Genomic DNA, 19156 nt, shown 5'->3' with positions numbered 1-19156 from the left:
TTGGGGGCGGGGCAGGCCCGGGTGCGGGGCAGGGCCCCGGGCCGGGGTGAGGGTGCCGGGCCGCACCTGACGCTCTCCTCCTGCTTTTTGCATCCGCCCGGGATCTTCTCCCAGACCTTCCTGCGAGTGCGAGCCAACCGGCAGACCAGGCTGAATGGTGAGTCCTGCCCGGCCCCTCCCTCCGCTCCACCCCCGGCCTCCTCCTTCCCCCGCCGCCTGCAGCTCCGGGCTCGCCCGGGCCTCCTGCACACGGGGGCCCTTGGCGTCTTCGCGACCACGGCTCCTGGGCACGTGCACCGCAACGCGACTGCGCTCAGTCTCCCCGTCCGTCCGTCCGTCTGTCTGTCTGTCGGTCGGAGGCCCCAGTTCCGCGCGCCTGCCCCAGCCTCCAGAGGAGGCCCCGAAGAGCCCTGGGGCGCAGTGAGTGCCAGAGAATGCGAAACAAGCCACACAATTCCACTCGAGGACTCAGCTTTGAATGTGCAAACCGCTGGGACCTCACTGTACAAGCCGGCAGGGTGCTGGGAATGTTTTTCTTCCAGTTTTTTAATCAGTGCCCAGTCGTGTGAATACAGCCTCTCCGCTGCGACTTGACAATGCAGAGAGATCTGGAGTTCCCACGGCAACAGGAACTTACGCAATCCCGGGCTCTTTGAGTTATCAGCCGGCCTACATTTCACAAAGGTGACCACCGTGGGCTCAGCAGCGCTTAGAGGCCTCTCACAAAGCAGGCTGGGTCTCGCTACCTGGTGCCCGCCCTTTTGGATTCAAGCCTCTGGAGCATTGCTGTTTGCCGAACACAATCCAGTGATCCTAGCTTTTGGTACTGACCGAGGTGTGGGCCATCTGGGACTCCGCCGGAAGAGGCTTAGGGTCCCTGGGCCAGGTGGACATCCAAGGCCCCCAGCTCCTGCCATTAGGGTACCAGGTATACCCTTATCTGGGAAAGCCAGAGTACTCATGAGCCGGCCCCGTGGTAAGCACCATACTCACACGTTTTGTAGAGCAAGAAACAGGGCAGTCAATCCTCAGAATGATTACAGGGATTTCTTTAAAATCCACGGCTGCAGTGTCGTGTTGGCTCTGATAGGAACAGAAGGTACTGTAGGTAGAGGTAATTATTCTCTAGCTAACTTAAGGGCTTACTACCGGGCCTAGGAAATGAGCACCCAGTGAGAAAAGCCAAGGCTGCCCTGCGTATATGACAGTGTGCCAGCGAAGCTCAGGCCACAGGGTGCTTCCCTGGGACGGCCAGGGACCTGCTGCTGTCTAGGCCTGGGCAAGGACTGTATCCAATACTATGCCCTCCTTGGCTGTTGTGTGAAGTTTCCTTGCTCAGGTGTCTTGAGCCTGTCCTCAGTGTCTGATCAGAGGCCTCTTTTTACCGTGGATGCGCTCCCTCAGACTCTCGGCAGGCTTGGGTAAGGGACCCTCAGGTTGGCACACTGCCCCCAACCGGGCTTCTAGAGCTCTCAACGTCCATCCCATGTTCAGTGCCCTTACGCTATCTAGCATCTCCTCTCCTTCCCAGCCTTCGAGCCTCAGATGGATGCCTCAAATGCCGCAGGTTAAGGCAACCAAGGCCAAGAGGCTGGGCTTGTTGCCCACCCAGCCTAGTGGGATACCAGACGAGTCAGCCTGTCGTGAAAGGGCAGGACACTGAAGAGAGGGGCCAGGCTCCAGATCGGCATTTCTCAACTCCATGCCTATCCTGGTGGCATCGTGACTTTCCTCTGGTGTGGATTTGTCGAGGTCTGGTCGGTTTGGGGAGTTAGAGTAGCTCCCTGGCTCAGACCCCAAACAAGCAGCAGCTGGATCCCAGTGCCTGGAGTGAGGTGTTCTTGCCTAGCCCACTCCCTGGGCTCAGTCTTTGTCTTGCTGATTGTTTGGGGGAAGGGGCGGGGACAGAGGGCACTTGTGCCTGGAGAACATTTTAGGCTATAGTTAGTCAGAATGGTCTCCTGTTGTGCCTTTGCAGCTTTTCAGGTTCTTGGACAAGTGACTCTGGGAGGCCTAGCTGTCTTCATCTGCTTAAAATGGGACAGTATGACTTAGCTTCAGAATAAAGAGTGAGCTACCTTGCACAGGACCCTTGGCTCCCAGCCTGACACACCGTCGGTGCTCTGAATTGTAGCTTGACCGCTCTCACCTGTGTGCCCCTCCCTGTACTGCCTTCGTGAGGGTCCCTGCCTTTGCATCAGAGTCAGAACCCATGAGAAAGCGCTTCCTGGCCCTGTAACCAGGAACTTTCCCCTCCTTGACTGGTTCCCTCACCTCCACCCCATCTCTCTGGTCTGAGAGGCCACCTGATCTGATGTTGCATCCAGGGAGGGGCTCGAGGGAATGGAGTCCCTTGTTTTGACCCCTTCCTGCTTCAGTGACAGGAGGGCTGCAGAGAGGGATTAGTGAGCTAATTAGAAATGATTGCATCTCTCAGCATTAATTAGCAGTGCTGTGGGCTTGCAGTGTGCTCTTTAGAACCGAGCCCCCTTCGGGACAGCATGGCAGGCAGCCCTCGGCCTGTGGGACCTGCCAGCCCCTCTGCACTGATTAGAAATGATGGAACAGGTGTGGGTAGCTCAATGCCGACTGCCTTCTCAAGGTGCCCTGGGGCCTGACCCAGACCCGCTCTACCTTTATGCCTGGGCCTCAGTGTCCTCTCCTGTAAAACAGGCCCAGTGGTCATCAGGTCAGTTCTTCTTGGGGTGATTCTAGATAGAATCTCTTGGCCCAGGAACAGCAGAGATTGAAGTGAGCGCCGGGTCCAACCAGACTCTTGGAGTGACCTAGGTTCTAGCCACGAGCCATTCTCTAGGGCTTGAAGTACATTCAAGATACCAGAAGAGCCCGTGGTCTCAGACTGGAGAGAGAACTGGCATCATGGTGTCTCTTTGCCCATTGGGCTCACTCACTGGACTTCAGAGGGGTGATGCCGCTTGGGTTTGAGCCAGCTCTGGCCAAAAAGCCACTGTTTGCCTGACCCCAGGCTCCTCTCCAGGTACTCTTGGCAAGACCCAGTTGCCAAGGGAAAGGAAGGGGCTGCCTGATAAGGGTCACATCGGGCACTGAACAAAGGGGCTCGGGGCAGCCGGCTGTGTTAGCCCTCCTGGGGCCCACGGGCTGCAGTGACCAACTGCCGGTTGTGTTCTTTGTTTTCGGTTTCTCCGTGCAGCTCGGATTGGGAAAATGAAACGGAGGAAGCAAGATGAAGGGCAGGTATGTCCCCTGTGCAACCGCCCCCTGGCAGGATCGGAGCAGGAGATGAGTAGGCATGTGGAGCATTGCCTTTCTAAGGTAGAGGGGCCACCGCCCTCCCACCCCTCCTTCCCCTCCCCCTAACTCGCTGCAGACGACCCCCAGATCTGGGGCTGCAGGGGTCTCTGTGTGGTCTTAGCAGCTTTGTCCTCTGTCCTTTGCCCTCTTGCCTTCATGCTCTCCCTTTCCCCTGGGTCCTGTGGGGAAAATTGCTGGGAAGAGGGTCAGTCAGGTCTTCCATCTCTAGACTGGTTTCCTTCAAAGGGGTCCTAAAACCGTGGGCCCAGCTGGGCCCGGGGCCGGGCCTTCCTGGCTGGCCCTGGGTTGGGGGGAGAGGGGGATCTGGCCGGGGTCCCGAGTGATCTTTTCTGCCCTTCACAGAGGGAAGGCTCCTGCCTGGCTGAGGACGACGCTGTGGACATGGAGCACGAGAACAGCACCCGCTTTGAGGAGTACGAGTGGTGTGGGCAGAAGCGGATACGGGCCACCACTCTTTTGGAAGGTGGCTTCCGAGGTACAGGCAGTGGCACTCTAGTGGCCAGGCCTCTGCTGGGAGGCCATCTCTTGGGGGGATGTGGGGTGGAGGGACAAGAGGCCAGGGCTGGTGGCTGCTGGTCACCCCTCCATTCCGCCACCCGGGTGCTGCTGCTGGCGGCGCTCCTTTGTGGCTGCACTGCCTGCCTGTGATGTGCATATTAAAACGGATGTATTTGGGTGGGGAATCGAAGTGTGCGGCTGCAAGCTAGGAGTGACGAGGGGGGCTCTTGGCCTCGGGTGATGCATTGAAGGTGACAGCCAAGCCGCGTTGGCACCTGCATAAAATATTAAAGGGACGGTTATGCATTTATCACTCCATCCCTCTTAAGGCTGATAAATGAGAATCCAGCAACCTGCTGTACACCTCCAGCACTGGGGCCCTGAGGGCTTCCAGGCAACCACATTGGATGTGCCGCCGCCCCCTCCTCCTCGGCCCCATGTCAGGGAAATCAGTTACAGAGGAGAGAGTGAGTTATGGCAAAATGTGACCTCCCATGAGCTTTATTGGTGAATCTAATTTTAGCTCTGATCCCGTCCCTTCTCCCTGGGCGCCCTCTGCCCTGAAGCAAGAAGGGCCTGAGCCCAGCTGCTCTCTGCTTCCCCTGGGCTCTGCCCAATCGCTACCCAGGGGTCTGCAGGCCCTGTCTGGCCCCAGTGCCCTCCCAGCCCCTCAGCGGGCCATGGCTCAGCCCAGTGGGAACTCTTCACTCCCACCAAATCAGACAGCAGAACCGGGTGATGGGCACTTAGGGTCAGCAGGCTCTCGTCACGCTGTGCGTAGGCAGGGAGTGGGGAGCTGCCTGCCTCCTGGCCTCAGGCTCTTCCCAGGCGGCACGTGAGCACAGCTGGCACTGCAGCTTGTGGTCCTTAAGTGAGCCCGTCTGCATCCCGTCTGCCTCCAGTTCTTTGGCAGCACCCTGGGGAGTGCTGCTGAGGCTGGTCCCTGGGGACTCAACCGCAGCACGGGAGAGGTCTCTGCCTCCTGGGGGCCCCACGGCTGGCACTTGTGCTGAGAAGTGGAGCGCCACCTGGGGCGTGACGCTGCTGATCTCAATTACCCCCTCCGGTGCCAGCAAGTCCAGGTGTAGGCAGGAAGGCTACTCAAGCGAAGCCACTTCCCAGAGCCAGTGCTCACTCCAGGCCTGTCCTCCCAGGGTGTCTACGTGTCCGCCAGCCACGGCGGATGAGCCACAGAGGCTGGGACCCCACAGAGAGTACACACAGAGGGGCTGGTGGCTCCCCATACAAGGTCTCACCTGCCATTGCTGTGGCCCCTTCTGAGTCAGGACCCAGCATTCGTGGCCCAGCACTGGTCCTGAAGGCTCCTGGGCACCAGCCGGAGCAGAAAGGGGTGGAGGCGGGGTAGCCCTGCGGCCCTGGGCTTGAGCTGGATGCACTTGCAGCCCGTGTCAGGGGCTCTTAGGCCCTGGGCGGGTGTCAGTTTTCCCTGAGTGTTTACACTGTGAGGTGGTTCCTTTCAAGAATTCCTGAGGGGGCTCAAAGGGGGCTTTCCTTTGAGCGAGCTGGAGAGCGAGAATGAGAGTGAGACTAGAAGAGGGAACAGGGGCCGGAGGTGCCTTTATCTGCAGAGAATTGCTCCAGCTTTCCTGATAGAAGCTGCTGCCGCCTCTTAAACAGCTTAGTGCAGTCAAAAGACGGGCCGACTTGAAAGGCTGTTTTACAGCAAGATCAGCGGGGGCCATGAGACACAGAGCAGGGCGCAGGGGGCTCAGGCTCCTGGGGGGGAGCAGTGTGTGTGTGTGGAGGGGAGGCGGAAGCTATCAAAGGGAGGCTGGCTGATCCCAACTGCCTCATCCCTGGACCCTGTCTGCAGAAGCCGACCATCTGTCGGTCTACCCTCCCTGGTCCGCACCAAGTAGCCCCCAACTCTTGGGGGGCTGGGTGTGGCCCCGCCAGGCGGGCTGGTGTCAGTGCAGCGCATTGATCGCCCGCCGGGTGGGCCGGGCCGCAAGCTGGGCAGCGCGTGCTTAATGTGATTGAAAGGCAGTTAAAATGGCGGTGACCTTTTCAGGAGGAATTAGATTGCCTGCCAAGACCGGTTAGAGGGAGTGATAACGCCGGCTGAAGAAGCTGCCCAGCAGACTTCAGAGAGAGGGAGGCAGAGGCAGGATGAGCCAGAGAGCAGTGAGGCCCACTTAAGCTGCTCTGTGCGTGCTGACAGCACAGAGATTGCTGTCCTTGTTAGATATGAAAGAATTGAAGGATTGCAGATAAGTTCCTGTACCCGATCATCCCTTCTCCCTCCCCAGACCAGGACCCCTTCGTCACCCTCCACAAAGCTTCCCACCAGGCCTCCTGCGAGGGGGCTCTTGGATCAGATCCCTCACCTGGAGTGTTGTCTCCTGTGGGAGGCTTGGTCGAGACGCTCGGCTGAGAGACCCGTGACCGCTGAGGGGCAGGCTCGGCCGTGGAGTTGGTGCAGTGGGGCAGAATCAAGGGCAGTCACCTGCTGTGTTAAAGGAAATGTGCAGGGACTGAGAACCAGCAGCTCCGAGGGAGAAAGACCGGGCTTTCTACTCCCGTAAACCGTTGCCGTCTGAGCGGGGACGGGGAGGCGGCTACGGGTCAACATTGATCCAATGGCAGTGCGTTTGCTTTGGAGAAGAGAAACAGGTATCGTGTCAGGAGAGCAAATTGGCAGAAATTTGGGGGATAAACCCTGAGCTGTGTGCCCAGTTGTGGCGTTTTGGTTTTCTAGCCCGTGCACCCCTCCAGAGTTGTGACTGTAAGGGGCCGGGCACAGAGCCTACTAGTTCACTAACATTCCCCTCAAGGAAATAGCAGTTAGGGGAAAGAGCCGAGTGGCTGTAGAGGTCATCCTAACTACAGTCCCAGGGAGAACCTCTCCTACTGTAGTCGGCAAGACGGTGTCACAGTCGTGCCCGACACCCAGCCACCTGGATCCTGGGCAGAGCGTGTGGTGTGGAGTCTTTGTCCATGAGTTGCCAGGGAGTGAATTTGGGGAGTCCAGGCTCGAGTGGCAGATCACACCTGAAAGGGATCGGCTGGAAAGGACAGGGGAGTGATTGGTGTCAGCGACATTGGCAGGGATGTGGTGGGCACAAGTGTGTTGGGTGGGAGATTTCCCAGGAGGCTGCACGGGAATTGGAAGATGGCAACAGCTGGATTGCTGAGCCCAGAAGGTGAATGCCTTGCTAGAGTCCAGCAGTAACCCCATTGAATCAAATAGAGGGGGAGGGACAACCAGCCGTGCAGGACACCTGGCCCAGAGGCTACATCAGACGTTCCCTTCTAAACCTTAGGCTGGTTCCAGGTAGGCTAGACTAGAGGACCGGCGGGGCCGATACACAGCACAGGTCTTTGAACTGTCTTTCTTGGTGAAAGCTCAATGCTAGTTTGTGGGACAGTCAGGTTTGGCGTACCGTGAGTCAAAAGGGCACAGGGACATTGGCCTTGCCCCCTCTGCTGCTGCCTCTGGTAAGCCAGCTTCCAAAAGATGGGAGCTCAAGATGCCAAAAGCATCCCCCAGCGCAGCCCGGCTGGTCCACTCAGTGTCAGGGGTTGGAGCCCAGCCTGTTGGAGGGAGTCTGGGAAGGGAGAAGGTCTGACTGCGGCCCCGCCCCCAGGTAGTTACAACTGTTGCCTGTTGGGAGGTGTGAGGAGAGGTGGCAAAGAGCAGGGGACCTTCTGTCCCCCGTGGCGACTGACGGGTTTAATCGCCTTTTGGAACACAATTGTTAAGCCAGGACAGCGAGAGTGCAGGCAGAAGGAGCAAGTATCAATGGTTTTAAACGGCGTCTGGTTCTGTGCGTCTCTCCTGACGTGAGGCAGTGAAACGCGTTATCGAGGAGGCCCGGAAAGTGGCTAAGTGCGTTTGACACACGCCAACTCCCTGCCTCCACACTGGATAATTGCATTGTCAACTGTTCAGCGAGGTGGCAGGTGACACTGCAGGCCGATTGATTGTCCCGCATCGCAGCTCCCCAGACTGTCAGCTCCCCAATCGATGGCGTTTACACAAGACACCGTAACTGCATCTGTAACTAATTCCAGTGTAAAACTCCGGAAGCCACTGCCCCTGCCCTCCGTTGGAGAGCACGGGCCGAGGCTCCCGGGCCCTCTCGCCCAGGGTTCTAGTTGTGTTGGGAGCAGCAGGTGAGGGAATCAATGGCTCCTTTTGTGTGTGGTTTCAGGTTCCAGGATGTCGCTCCCCGGGTAAGAGCGCCTCTCCAGTTTCTCAATCGATCATCTGATCAATTGATTAAATTAACACTGATTCTCTCCCCTTCCCCCTTTTCCTCAGTGGCCCAGGAAGAAATGAGTTTACAGGCGAGAGGTCGTTTTTATAAAATTAGACATGCTTGTTTCTACCCTTAACCCTCTCCCTCTCTCTACTATAGCATTCACGTGGAGACGGGGTTTTTTGTAGCTCTGCCCTGTGCACAAGACGGCACTCTGCTCAGTATCCTTGGTTATCAGGTTTCCTTTGTCGGTGGATGGTGGGCCAGCCCTCAGTGGTGCTAGGGGGCTCCAAAAACTTCATGGAGAAATAGAATTAAAAGATAATGGTGTTTTCCTGTGAACTTTTTGAAGCCCCCTTGTACCTTAGGGAGGGTAAGGGTCCTTCCTTGGTGACTAAATGTGCTCTGGGTCATCTTGGAGGTCGGGGTGCTGGAGCCCTTCCCTGATAGCAGCAGCAGGAGTGGCAGCTTGCCTGTTATCCACACGGAACGGGAGCCAGAGCCTTGGAAGCGCTCGCTCTGTGCCATCTTGCCTCTGAGTACTGGCTTGGGATCTTCCAGCAGCTGAGAACATAAAACAACCGCGGAGCCTTCCTCGCCACTCGGGAGGAGGGGCAGGCTGGCGGGGGCGCTGTCTGCATAAAACGGCTTTATGGCCGTTTCTTTTTATTATGATTCTGCCAGAAGTCAGCAAGTGACATTTCATTAAGAAAATAAAGTTTAATGTGCTGGGAAGGAGGGTGGAGCAGGCTGGGGCCACACAGAGTGAAATTGGTGGCAGCAGCCTGTTTGGAACACCTGTGGGGGCAGGGGGCAGTTCCCATTGTTGTCTCTCTCAGCTGGGTCCAAGGGCCGGGGCCAGGGCCAGGGCCGGGTCTGAGTCCAAGCCCACGACTGGAATCAGGCAGAAGGGCCTTTCCTTTGGTAAACAAGATGTGTCATCTTCTGCCAGCCTGGCCTGTCAGAGGAGCAGAAGACCACAGCCTAACTGGGGCCAGGTAGGAGGGTGACCTCTTGAGAGGTTTCTCCTGACCCTGAGTCAAGCAGGTCTCAGCCTGCCTCTGGTACTGGACTCCCCAGGTCCTGCTGGAACACTTGCCAGCCTTGAGCCAGGACTGCTGGGTGGGGTGGTAGGGCATCTGTAAGAGGACCTGGCCAGCTGGGGGCCAGGAGCTGGCTGCCGCAGGATCACAGCTGGGAGGCGACTGGGGACTTGACCGAAGGCTTTCAGTTTGGGAGGGGCGCTGGCCGTGCACGGTAGTAAATGCAGTCCAAAATGACCCAGGCTCTGGGTGAGTCCCAAGGAAGTGCCCCCTATGTGTCACTACCTGGAGAATGCGCGTCCACCGTCCAGTGCACCTTCCAGACAAGGACCAGAGCCTGCAATTCTGCTCAGAACCAGGACTTCAAACTGGCTCAACCCCCTACTGAGAACGAGCCTTCCGGCTCAGCTACATTCTATCAAAATCCACTTTTTAACAAGATCCCCACGAGAGTCACCTGGGAAAGAGTAGGGTCTGCTTCAGTATACCTACGGGCTGGGAAGGCTCACTCTCAGCTGAAGCATGGCGGGTGGAGGGTGTTATTGAACCCGAATGAACCAGTTCAAAGCCTTGTTCACAACCCCAAACCAGGGAATGAGTTCAGTCAAGGTTGGAAGACTGTTACGGGAGATGAGGTTACTTCCTTGAGCATGTTGTTAGGGACCATCAAGTCGGCTCTGACCCATAGCAACCCTACAGCACCCAACACTGCCACCCTCACTGTTGTGCCGGTGCTCGAGCCAGTCGTTACCACCCCTGTGTCATTCCATTTCCTTGAGAGCCTCCCCCTCTTTTGCTGCCCTTCTACCACTCATGAATGATGTTGTCACCTGACGTCATGTCCACAGCACATGCGGCCCAGTCTCGCCACCCTGGCCTCTAAGGAGCCCTCTGGCTGTACGTCTTCCAGGACAGATCAGTGTGTCCTTTTAGCAGGCTGTGGTACTTTCGAGATTCTTCGCTGGCACCCCAGCAAGTCGTTAGTACTTACAGAGCATCCATTCTGCGTTCACAGCAGAAGGCATGTGGAGTGGAGTCAGACACGGAAAAAGAGCAGGCGTTTGTTTTGCAGACCAGCAGGGTGAAGGTTCTAGGCTGAGAGAACAGGTGGCATGAAGGACTGGGGAGCCTTGCAGGCCCATGTAGAATCAGGGATGCCACGAAATCTTATGTTCCCTGGGGTGAGGGTCTTGGTTGATGGGTCAGACTAAGTACCGTCGACAAGGCTGCAGGCCACTGAGGCTGGCACTTGTCCCAGCAGCCACGGGGCCCTTGGAACCACGCTGGCTCCGGAGTGTCAGGGTTCACTGCGCTGCTTTTCCCACATGCAGACGGGCCGGGCTGAGCCGAGTGTGCTTGGGGAGGGGGGGTTGGCAGGGCTCGGGGGGCACAGGCTGTAAGTGAACCTGATGGCTACATTCTGATTGATGGCAGAGTTTGTCTCCCAAACTGTCAGAGGGTTTATAGAGGTGCCACTCACCGACAAGGCGGGAATTGCTTGTCAGGACACCTGGCCGCCAGCAGGAAACAGAGCTGTAACTTGGTGTTTTCTCAGCTTAATGGCCCTGCTGCTGACCTGCCTGCTGCCTTGTTGGTTGCTGCCGCCACTCAGAGGGAAGGCGCCGGCTGTTGGGGAGGGCGGGGCCCAGCAGTTCCTGGCCTCTTGCTTTCCTTGGTGGGTGGAGGGAGGGGAGGAACCTTCCAGAGACTAAAGACCAGAAGAGGTAAAAAAAAGGAAGATCGGGAAGAAATGGCCTCTGTCAAGTGCCTTAAAAGATGGAGGGGGAGAACATGCCTGGTGGAGGGAAGAGCAGGGCAGTGAGCCACCTGTCTGCTCCCAGGCATGACGGAAAGGGAGGAAAGAGTGGTGGAGAAGCAGCCCGCTGAGGGGCGTGGCATGGTGCTGGGGAGCCCCATACAGTGTTTGAACAGGAAAAGGAGGGCCCAGAACCACATGATAAGCAGATGAGGGAACAGGTCTTGTCTGCAGGGAGACTGGGCAAGAAGAAAAGTCTGAGGTCATTGGGCAGCATGCCTGCACTGCGTTCTGACCTCTAAGCACTCCCTTGCTGTCCCTGCTCACCAGAGACTGCCTGTCCCTTCCTTTTGACCCTGCCAAGGCTGCTGTGCTGAGATGTGGGCTGAGACCTGCGGGAGGCAAGGAGTTGTGGGTCCCTTGAAGGGTGGCCCGGGGTCAGGAAAGCCACCTTCACGGACTAGTTGAGAGTGCAAAATGCGTTCTGGTGGGGTTGGCGGACGCATGGCTCTGGGCTCTGCCTCAGCTGAGCTGGCTGCCTTCACCGGCTTCTTAGAGAAGCAGGTGTGCATGCCTAGCCTCCCTCGTCTGTCCCTTCCTAATCCCTTTATAACTGCACTTGTCCAGGAATCTGGGCTGAGTGAGGTGGAGATGAATAATTAATGTCAGGCGCTTCAGACACCAAATATTTGAACAGCTGCCTGGTGTTTTTGCTGGCTAGGACCTGGCGGCCAAAACCAGGACATTGGCTGGGGGTCTCGATCTATGGCTCTGACTGGCCTGGCTCTGGTGGCCTCCTCGGGCTGGACTGTGGGAAACGGGCAAGATTCAGGTCCTGAATAGGGGTGATCTTCTAGACCTGTCCTCCTCTTCCTGGCGGGAAGGTTAGTGGGCAGTAGGCCTGGGCCTAGGTGTGTCTTGGGGACCTGGCAGGGTGTGTGAAGGGGCTGCGGTTTGGCAGCAGCAGGCAGCGCAGAGGATGTGGGCTTTGTGTGCAAGGCCCGGAGCGCCTTGAGCCTGGTATCTGTGTGCACCCACCTCCAGGCAGCAGAAGGGGCCCCCTCGGTCTCCCTGTGCTGACCCTAGTGCTCCTCACCTCCTGCTTCCCACAGGCTCCGGCTTTGTCATGTGCAGCGGCAAAGAGAACCCAGACAGTGACGCGGACTTGGATGTGGATGGGGATGACACACTGGAATACGGGAAGCCACAGTATCCTTGGGGCACAGTGGGGTCGGGGTCCGGTGGGCTGGTAGGGCAGGCCGAAGGGCATGAGGAAAGCTGCTAGCACCTGTAGTCCTTGCCCCGCCCAGGGCAGCATCTCCTAGCTTTGGCCTGGGAGCTCACCCCTTCCTCCGGAGTCAGTCCTCAGGGCCCACTGCAAGCTCGGCTCCCTTGTCCTTGACCACCATGCCAGATACACGGAGGCTGACGTCATCCCCTGCACTGGCGAGGAGCCTGGAGAAGCCAAGGAGAGGGAGGCCCTCCGGGGCGCAGTCCTAAAGCAAGTGTGGGCCCTGGGCATGGGTGGATGGTTGGGCCCTACCCAGTCCCCACCCTCTGGGCTGTCCCACCTGTGGGCAGGGCTCATTTGGTTCTTTTCTCTCCTCGCCCACCTCTAGTGGCGGCCCTCCCAGCACCCGAATCACCCCCGAGTTCTCTAAGTGGGCCAGTGATGGTAAGTCCTGCCCTAGGCTGGGAGTAACTAGGTGGGGAGGGGGCCTCCTTGGATGGTGCTGTTTGGCCTCAAACTGCCCAGTCTGGTCAGCATGTGAGGGGTCCCTCTGTCCCAGCAGAGATGCCATCTACCAGCAACGGGGAGAGCAGCAAGCAAGAGGCCATGGCCATGCAGAAGACCTGTAAGAACAGTGACATCGAGAAGTGAGTGGGGGTGGCCCCTCCAGAGAGCGGCCTAGTACCGCAGCCCTGGGCATACAGCCAGCCTTGGGGCCCAGCTGGTGCTAAGCGTGACTCGGGGAATTGATCGCTGGGCCACGGCCCCGGGAGCCTGGTGGAGGGAGGAGCAGTCCGCCTGCCTGCTTGCCTGCCCGCTGCAGCGGCCTCCGCCCGGGGAACGTGATGTATGGCCACCCGGCCCAGCCGGCGCATTTGATTCATCTCCAGTTTCTGTTTCTTAATCGGGAGCTAAATTGGTTTCATTTTTCTTGTCCCGGGTGGCGCTCGCAGTGGGTTTTAGGCAGGAGCATCGGGCCTCGTCACTTCTGGTAGGAATTTGTGGGCGCTCTGGCAGGGGAGAGGAGGCTGGTGGCATTCACCTCGGGCTGGCCAGCCTCTGGCCTGCATCCCAGGAGCCACAAGAGCTTGGAAGTGGCAGGCACCACTCCCTCCGCTTCCTGAAGCCCAAGCAAGGACCCTTCTGGCCCCCAGAGGGCCTTTGCCCATCCAGCCTCCCTGGGGCTGAGGCGGTCAATTCACCTGACTCCCTGCACGCACCTTTCCGCCAGGAGCTAGGTTGCCTGGGGTTAAAAGGCAGCCTCTTCATTCCCCGGCCAGTGTTCCATCTTGCCTCCTGCCAGCGGAGTGGATTGCAGGCCGGCCAGGGCGGGGTCGGCGGCCCTGGGTCACCTCCCATTTGTTTCCCTCCATTTTGTGTTGTCATAAATTCATTCCAGCCCGTTGTGGTTGATCAGTTTATCTCGGCCGGGGCCACGAGTGCTGCTGGCATGATGTATGGGCCGAGGCGCGGGGCCCGGCTGCCCATGAATCACCGCAGCTGCTCCGTGTCAGCGCCGGAGCGGGCCGCCCGGGTTCGGTGCAACCAGCTTGAGGCGGGGGGTGGGGGGTGGAGGAGGTGGGTGCGGTGGGAGTGGGGGGAATGACGTATGGATGTTTATTTAATAATTCTCTCCTACTCCAGCTGAGCGGGGCAGGCGGGGCCATAAGGGGCGCCCACCCTCGTCTGGAGGGGCTGCTCATAAATCAGAAAGACAAGATCATTAATCAGGGATGGCGCCCGAGGGGAAGGCGGGGGGCCAGAGCTGGTGCTCTCCGTGGAGCTGTTACCCACCCAGACTTGAGGGAGTCAGGATTTCTACCCCACCTGTGTGAACACAGGACACTGGTGTGCGGGCTCTCCGGGACGAGGCGAAGACAGGTTCTGGCCTCTGCAGTGGTCTTCTCGGGACCTGGGTCTGCCAGAATTGGGGTCTCTGCCCGGTGTAGAGGAACTGTTTCACAGCCTAGGGGAGAGGCAGGCTGCTGGGCCTCCTCTAGGAACCCCAACACCCACCCCACCCCCCCAAATCAACAAAGTGAGGACAGGCTGACTTGCACTTGCTAATGAAGAGTTTGGGCCACCCATTTCACTATAGATTAGTAAGCAAGCACAAGTCTGCATGTGCTTACCTGGCTGATTGGATTGTCCAACACTGGCCCAGGAATAGCTGCTGACCAGCCTGGGTCAAGGGCTGCAGGACTGGATATTTCACCAGAGCAAAGGTGAAAAGCTGGGTGGGTGTGAGCACCATCAGGACAGGGTAGGCTCGAATTTGGCCTTGGCCTCGCTGGGCCTTAGGAGGAGCCAGAGTGATGGAGTGACCAAGTGCTTGAATGCTAATGTTCAAACCCATCCGCTACCCCAGAGGACCTCTCTGCGTCAGCATTGACTGAGTGGCAGTGGGTTGGTGGCCCAGGGCTCTCGTAGGAGTTGTGAGACATGCCATCGTTCTGGCCCTGCCCGTTTGCACACACTGGTTGATTCTTGCTTGCTCTGGGCCTGGGCGTTGGGAGGTGGTGCCTCACTCTAGCATAGGCTGCCAGCTTTGGTTCCCTCCTCTTGGTAATACCATCTACCCTCAGCTGAGTCCCAGCCAGGTTCCTGGAGAAGATGGGAGCCTCACACTCCAAGCTGACCTGCAGTGGTCAGTCTACAGGGCTGGCTCTTTGGGCCTTGGCAGAAAGCGAGGAAAGGGGTCAGCTTTGCCAGTACTTGTGGAAAGGGTGGAGGGCGGACGTTCCAGAACTGAAAGGTTGAGTGAGGAGCTGGCAGTGGGCCTTTCTCGGCTCCCTTGGGGCGGGAACCGGCATGGACCCTGGCATGCAGAACTTCCCGGACATTGAGGCACAGCCACGAGGAGCTGCTTTCGGTGTCACTTTTGATGTCCTTGGAGAAACGTCCATCCCAGTTTGTACCTGCCCGTGGGATCCTGCACCTGGTACCCGTCCCTCGCCCCCATTAGCACGTGCATCCCTCAATGATGGACAGCCTGTATGCTTTCCAGCTTCTGAGCCAGTGTTCTCAAGCTGGCAGCCGCAGTCACCCCAAGAGGGACTATCACCCTTGTGACGTGGCAGTGGCCGCTGCGCTTCCGACTCAGTCCAGGCTGTGCATCCTGATTGGAGAAGCGTGTGACTCCCCGCTCGCTCGACTCTGCCACACCACTCTTGCAGCAGCCGAGGGCCAGCCTCTGACACAAGCGCTTTTCACACGTCAGCAGCCCCTGCTCACCTGAGTCCACTGGATGCACACGGTGCAGCGTTGGAGGGCTAACTACAAGGTCGTCTGTTTGAGCCCCAGAGGCTGGAGGACCGCTGCCCTCTGCTTCAGTAAAGACTCAGACGCAGGAGCAGTTTTAGTCTGTGCTATTGGGTTGCCAGGAGTCGGAACGGGCCCTTGAACAGTGGGGTTTTTTGACAGGCTCAGTCTCTCTGCTCCTGTTTCCTCTCCCTGGAAACCTGTCTTCTCCCCGATACAGCCAGTGCCATGGTTGCCAGCACAGTTAACAGTTGATCCGGGGATCCGTGTGCTAGAGTTTGAATCCTACCCCGGCCACTCTCTGAACCTTGGACTATTTGCTTTGAGCTTGTACCTTCGTGGTTCTTAGACTTCTCGTGAAGTGTTGGTGAGGAGGAGGAGGAGTACCATGTTACTTGCCAACCCCTTAACACCCACCAGGACCCAAGCCTGTTGCAGTTGGATCCGTTCCAACTCATAGTGCCCATCAGGTGCCCAGGCTGTAAATCTTCTTTGGACACTGATTCCCACTTCTGTCTTCCTCGGAGGGGCTGGTGGGGTTGAACCACCCACCTTTGGGGTTGTAGCTGAGCGCATTGTGCCACCAGGCCTCACTCAGACCCCAGTCAGCTCCCTTTCCTTTGTGCTATTGTGAGCTCTCCCCCAGACTGGCTCCAGCACCCTCCTTCTGCTCCAGGAAGGGTTCCTCACGGAGCACTGGGCCTCCTGCATCCTGTGCTCATTTTAGGGAAAGCCGTGGTGGTGTCATTCCTTGGGGAGTTTTCGGGAAACAGCCTAGCGCACCGCAGCCCAGTGTCATTGGGACGTTGCGGTCCCCTTGCTTGAGCGGGGCTTGGGCTGTGGGGCCCCCCACATCTTGTCCTTTCCCTGCTGGTTGGCTGACTTTTCATTAGCCAACATACCTCCCTCTTCCCTCGTAGACCATGCCTAGCGTGGGGCCAGGTAAGGTCTGTCGTAATTGGGGGTTGGGCAAGGAGACAACCATGGGCAGTTGTCGTGCCGTGCTGTCACTGCTGTGGTGGGAGCATGCAGGGGCGAGAAGCACCGGAGACAGCCGCTGGCTGGACTGGGGGAGGTGCGAACTAGCCAGGGAATGGCGCGGTCTTCACCAAGTGCGGCAAGAACCGTTCCGAGCTCGTGAGGACCCGCAGTAGTTGATGGTGGATGGAACATCTGGGAGGCCACTGGCAGGGGCTGGACAGGAAAGGCCTGTGAGCTTCATTCGAGTTTGGGAGAGCTTTCTTACCTCTGAGGGAGCTGAGCCAGTTTAGGAGTCCATGGGATGAGATTTGCATTGGAGGATGAATGCTTGAAGGAGGTGGTGGCCTGGTTGTCCTGGGGAGGGTAGTGAAGACATCCATAGAAGTCATGAGGACCAAGACTCAAGGGTGGGGGGAGACGAGGCCCGTGGCAGATACTGAGAGAATGGTTGGAAATGGTTCCCCTGATCTGGTTTGGAAGTTGACTGGGGGAAGGTGATTCCAAGAGGTACCGAGAACTGGCCTGGCGGTCGGTACATGCAGTCTGCGGGCAGGATGCAGCTCTCGGCGAGGTTCTGAGTCCACGTCGGACGGAGGTTCCTACTGTCCGACTGTGCCATCCTCTGCCCAGAATCACCGAGGAGTCTGCTGTGACGACGTTTGAAGCCCTGAAGGCTCGGGTCAGGGAGCTCGAACGGCAGCTGTCTCGTGGGGACCGTTACAAATGCCTCATCTGCATGGTGAGTGGAGGGGGTCAGAGCAAGGACAGAGTCCTCCGTGCTCCAGTGCCCTGTGGGCTTGGAGGGGGTCTCGGTGCTGTGATCTGGGTCCCTCTAAGTGGGAGGCGACCTCAGTAACCTCTTCCCCCCTGCCTCCTCCCTAGGACTCCTACTCGATGCCCCTAACGTCCATCCAGTGTTGGCATGTGCACTGTGAGGAGTGCTGGCTTCGGACTCTGGTGAGGGGGTGTGCTGGGGGCCGTGGCGGGGGCTCGGGCACTGCCAAATGCCTGTGCTTTAGGAGCATAGAACAGGGTCAGCACAAAAGCTTACAGTTCCTCCCCCACCCTACCCCTACCCCAGAGGATTCCCTGGATCAGGCCTCTTGGTGAGCCCTGAGTCAGGAGGAGCCTGGTTGTTGGGGAGCAGCACCCCGGCCTCAGCCCCTCCCATTACTAAGCTCCTTCTCCTTCTGCTTCTGCCCCTGTTCTTCGCTCGGGAGCAGCCATTAAAATGTCGCCCGGAGACAGCAATAAAGGCCCGGACATGGGCTCTGTGTCCTGATCAAAGGCCGTGTGTAATCTCGTTAGGGCCGAGGCAGCCACAGCTGGACCCAGCCTTGTTCTCATTACCGGGGCTCCCGCTGCGGGGCTGGCCAGGCGGTTTGATCCTGGCACCCCCCAACTCAGAGGCCTGCCTGCCTGCTTGCAGAGGCTGCCTGTGCAGCCGGGGCTGGGAGAGAAGACCAGGACCTAACAGGGCAATGCAGGAGCCATAGCTGCGGGCCTGGGTGCCCCTGTGAGGCCTGGGGCCCCCGTTTGTAACCCATGCTTCCCCTGCCCTCCCTACAGGGTGCCAAGAAGCTCTGCCCGCAGTGCAATACGATCACAGCGCCAGGGGACCTGCGGAGGATCTACTTGTGAGCGCACCCCCCAGCCTCGCCTCCTGCAGCCCCACCTGCCCCAGCCTCTGTGACAGTGAGCCTCTCCCCGTGTACATACTTGCACACAGGTTCCCCTTGTACATACATGCACATACACACACACATACACACAGGACTCTGGAGCCAGAGTGGAGGCTGTGGCCTGGCCCTGCCGGCTGTTCTAGACTACCCCGGGTGAAGCAAGGGGTGGTGGAGGATAGGGGAGTAAGGCTCCTGAGATCCAGCCCCCAGACTGACCAGATGGACAGACATGCAAACACCAGACTGAAGCACATGTAATATAGACCGTGTATGTTTACAATGTTGTGTATAAATGGGACAACCCCCTCCCCCCACCCCTTGGTTGTATGATTTTTTTTTTTTTTTAAGAATATCTGAAGCAGTGCCTCCCTCAGGGCTGGCTGGGGGCTCGGCCCACCCACCTCTTGGGGTGCCTGCCTCCCCCATCCCCTCCATGGTGCCCTCCCTCTCCCATGTGCTCGATGTTCAGTGGTGTATATTTCTCCTCCCGGACATGGGGCACACGCCCCCAGGGACATGGTCCTCTCCTTAGTCTTAGCTCATGGGGCTCTGTTTCAGAGCTGGGGGCAGGGAATGGGCACCGAGCTGAAGCCAGGGCTGGCAGTACAGCTGGATGCGGTGTGCCTGGCTGCCCAGCCTCCTGCCAAGAACTGCCACTGGGGTCAGAGCTCTGCTCCCAGGAAGTGTCTCCTCTCGGGGCCCCATGGTGTGATGCTGTGTCTGTATATTCTATACAAAGGTACTTGTCCTCTCCCTTTGTAAACTACGTTTGACATGGATTAAACAAATATAAACAACTGATGCAGTGTGTGCGCGTGTTGTGTGTGGAGGGAAGGGCCCATGATAGGGCTGGATAGGGCAGTCAAGGGGTTAACCCTGGCAGCAGTGCAGCAGACACCTGCTGGGGTCTGTAAAGCCAGGCAGGGTGCTCTGGCCAGGGACCCTGCAGTGCTTTGGCTGGGAAGGGTGGGGTGGGGGGCCGGGGAGGTCCGGGCTCCTGACTATTGATGGGTAGGGGCTCCAGGTTAATTCCTTATCGATGCAGAATCGTCAGCTCATTAATCACAGAAGAGGTCAGAGCTTGGGGGTACAGAGGGGATGTAAGCTCAATCCCCCAACCTAGGTCAGAAGCAGCCCACAGCTCTGGCAGAAGCCCAGGCCCTGGACCTCCCTCCCTGTTCCTGAAA

At 58.3% G+C, this 19156-nt stretch overlaps 1 protein-coding gene across 4 annotated transcripts in view; it reads left to right on the top strand.

The window, feature by feature from the left end:
• Nucleotides 1-18770, top strand: part of RNF220 (ring finger protein 220) — a 284845-nt gene extending 266075 nt beyond the window's left edge. For 2 of the 4 annotated variants that reach the window (XM_004699482.2, XM_045291837.1), the window contains 10 exons: nt 115-157; nt 3173-3294; nt 3637-3769; nt 11927-12023; nt 12229-12315; nt 12434-12489; nt 12608-12692; nt 16918-17026; nt 17170-17244; nt 17857-18770. In XM_004699482.2, coding sequence (XP_004699539.2) covers nt 115-157; nt 3173-3294; nt 3637-3769; nt 11927-12023; nt 12229-12315; nt 12434-12489; nt 12608-12692; nt 16918-17026; nt 17170-17244; nt 17857-17928 — 879 coding nt within the window. In that variant the 3' untranslated portion in view covers nt 17929-18770. Of the gene's footprint in view, nt 1-114; nt 158-3172; nt 3295-3636; nt 3770-11926; nt 12024-12228; nt 12316-12433; nt 12490-12604; nt 12693-16917; nt 17027-17169; nt 17245-17856 lie in introns of all 4 variants that reach the window. The other 2 variants (XM_045291836.1, XM_004699481.2) reach the window with 2 other exon arrangements.
• The last annotated feature ends 386 nt before the right edge of the window (nt 18771-19156 follow it).

The sequence above is a fragment of the Echinops telfairi genome, unplaced genomic scaffold (genome assembly GCF_000313985.2).
Source record: "Echinops telfairi isolate 266 unplaced genomic scaffold, ASM31398v2 ScPeMD7_443;HRSCAF=831, whole genome shotgun sequence".
NCBI lineage: Eukaryota > Metazoa > Chordata > Mammalia > Afrosoricida > Tenrecidae > Echinops > Echinops telfairi.
Note: the sequence above shows the minus strand (reverse complement) of the source record. Positions and strands in the feature narration are given on the sequence as shown.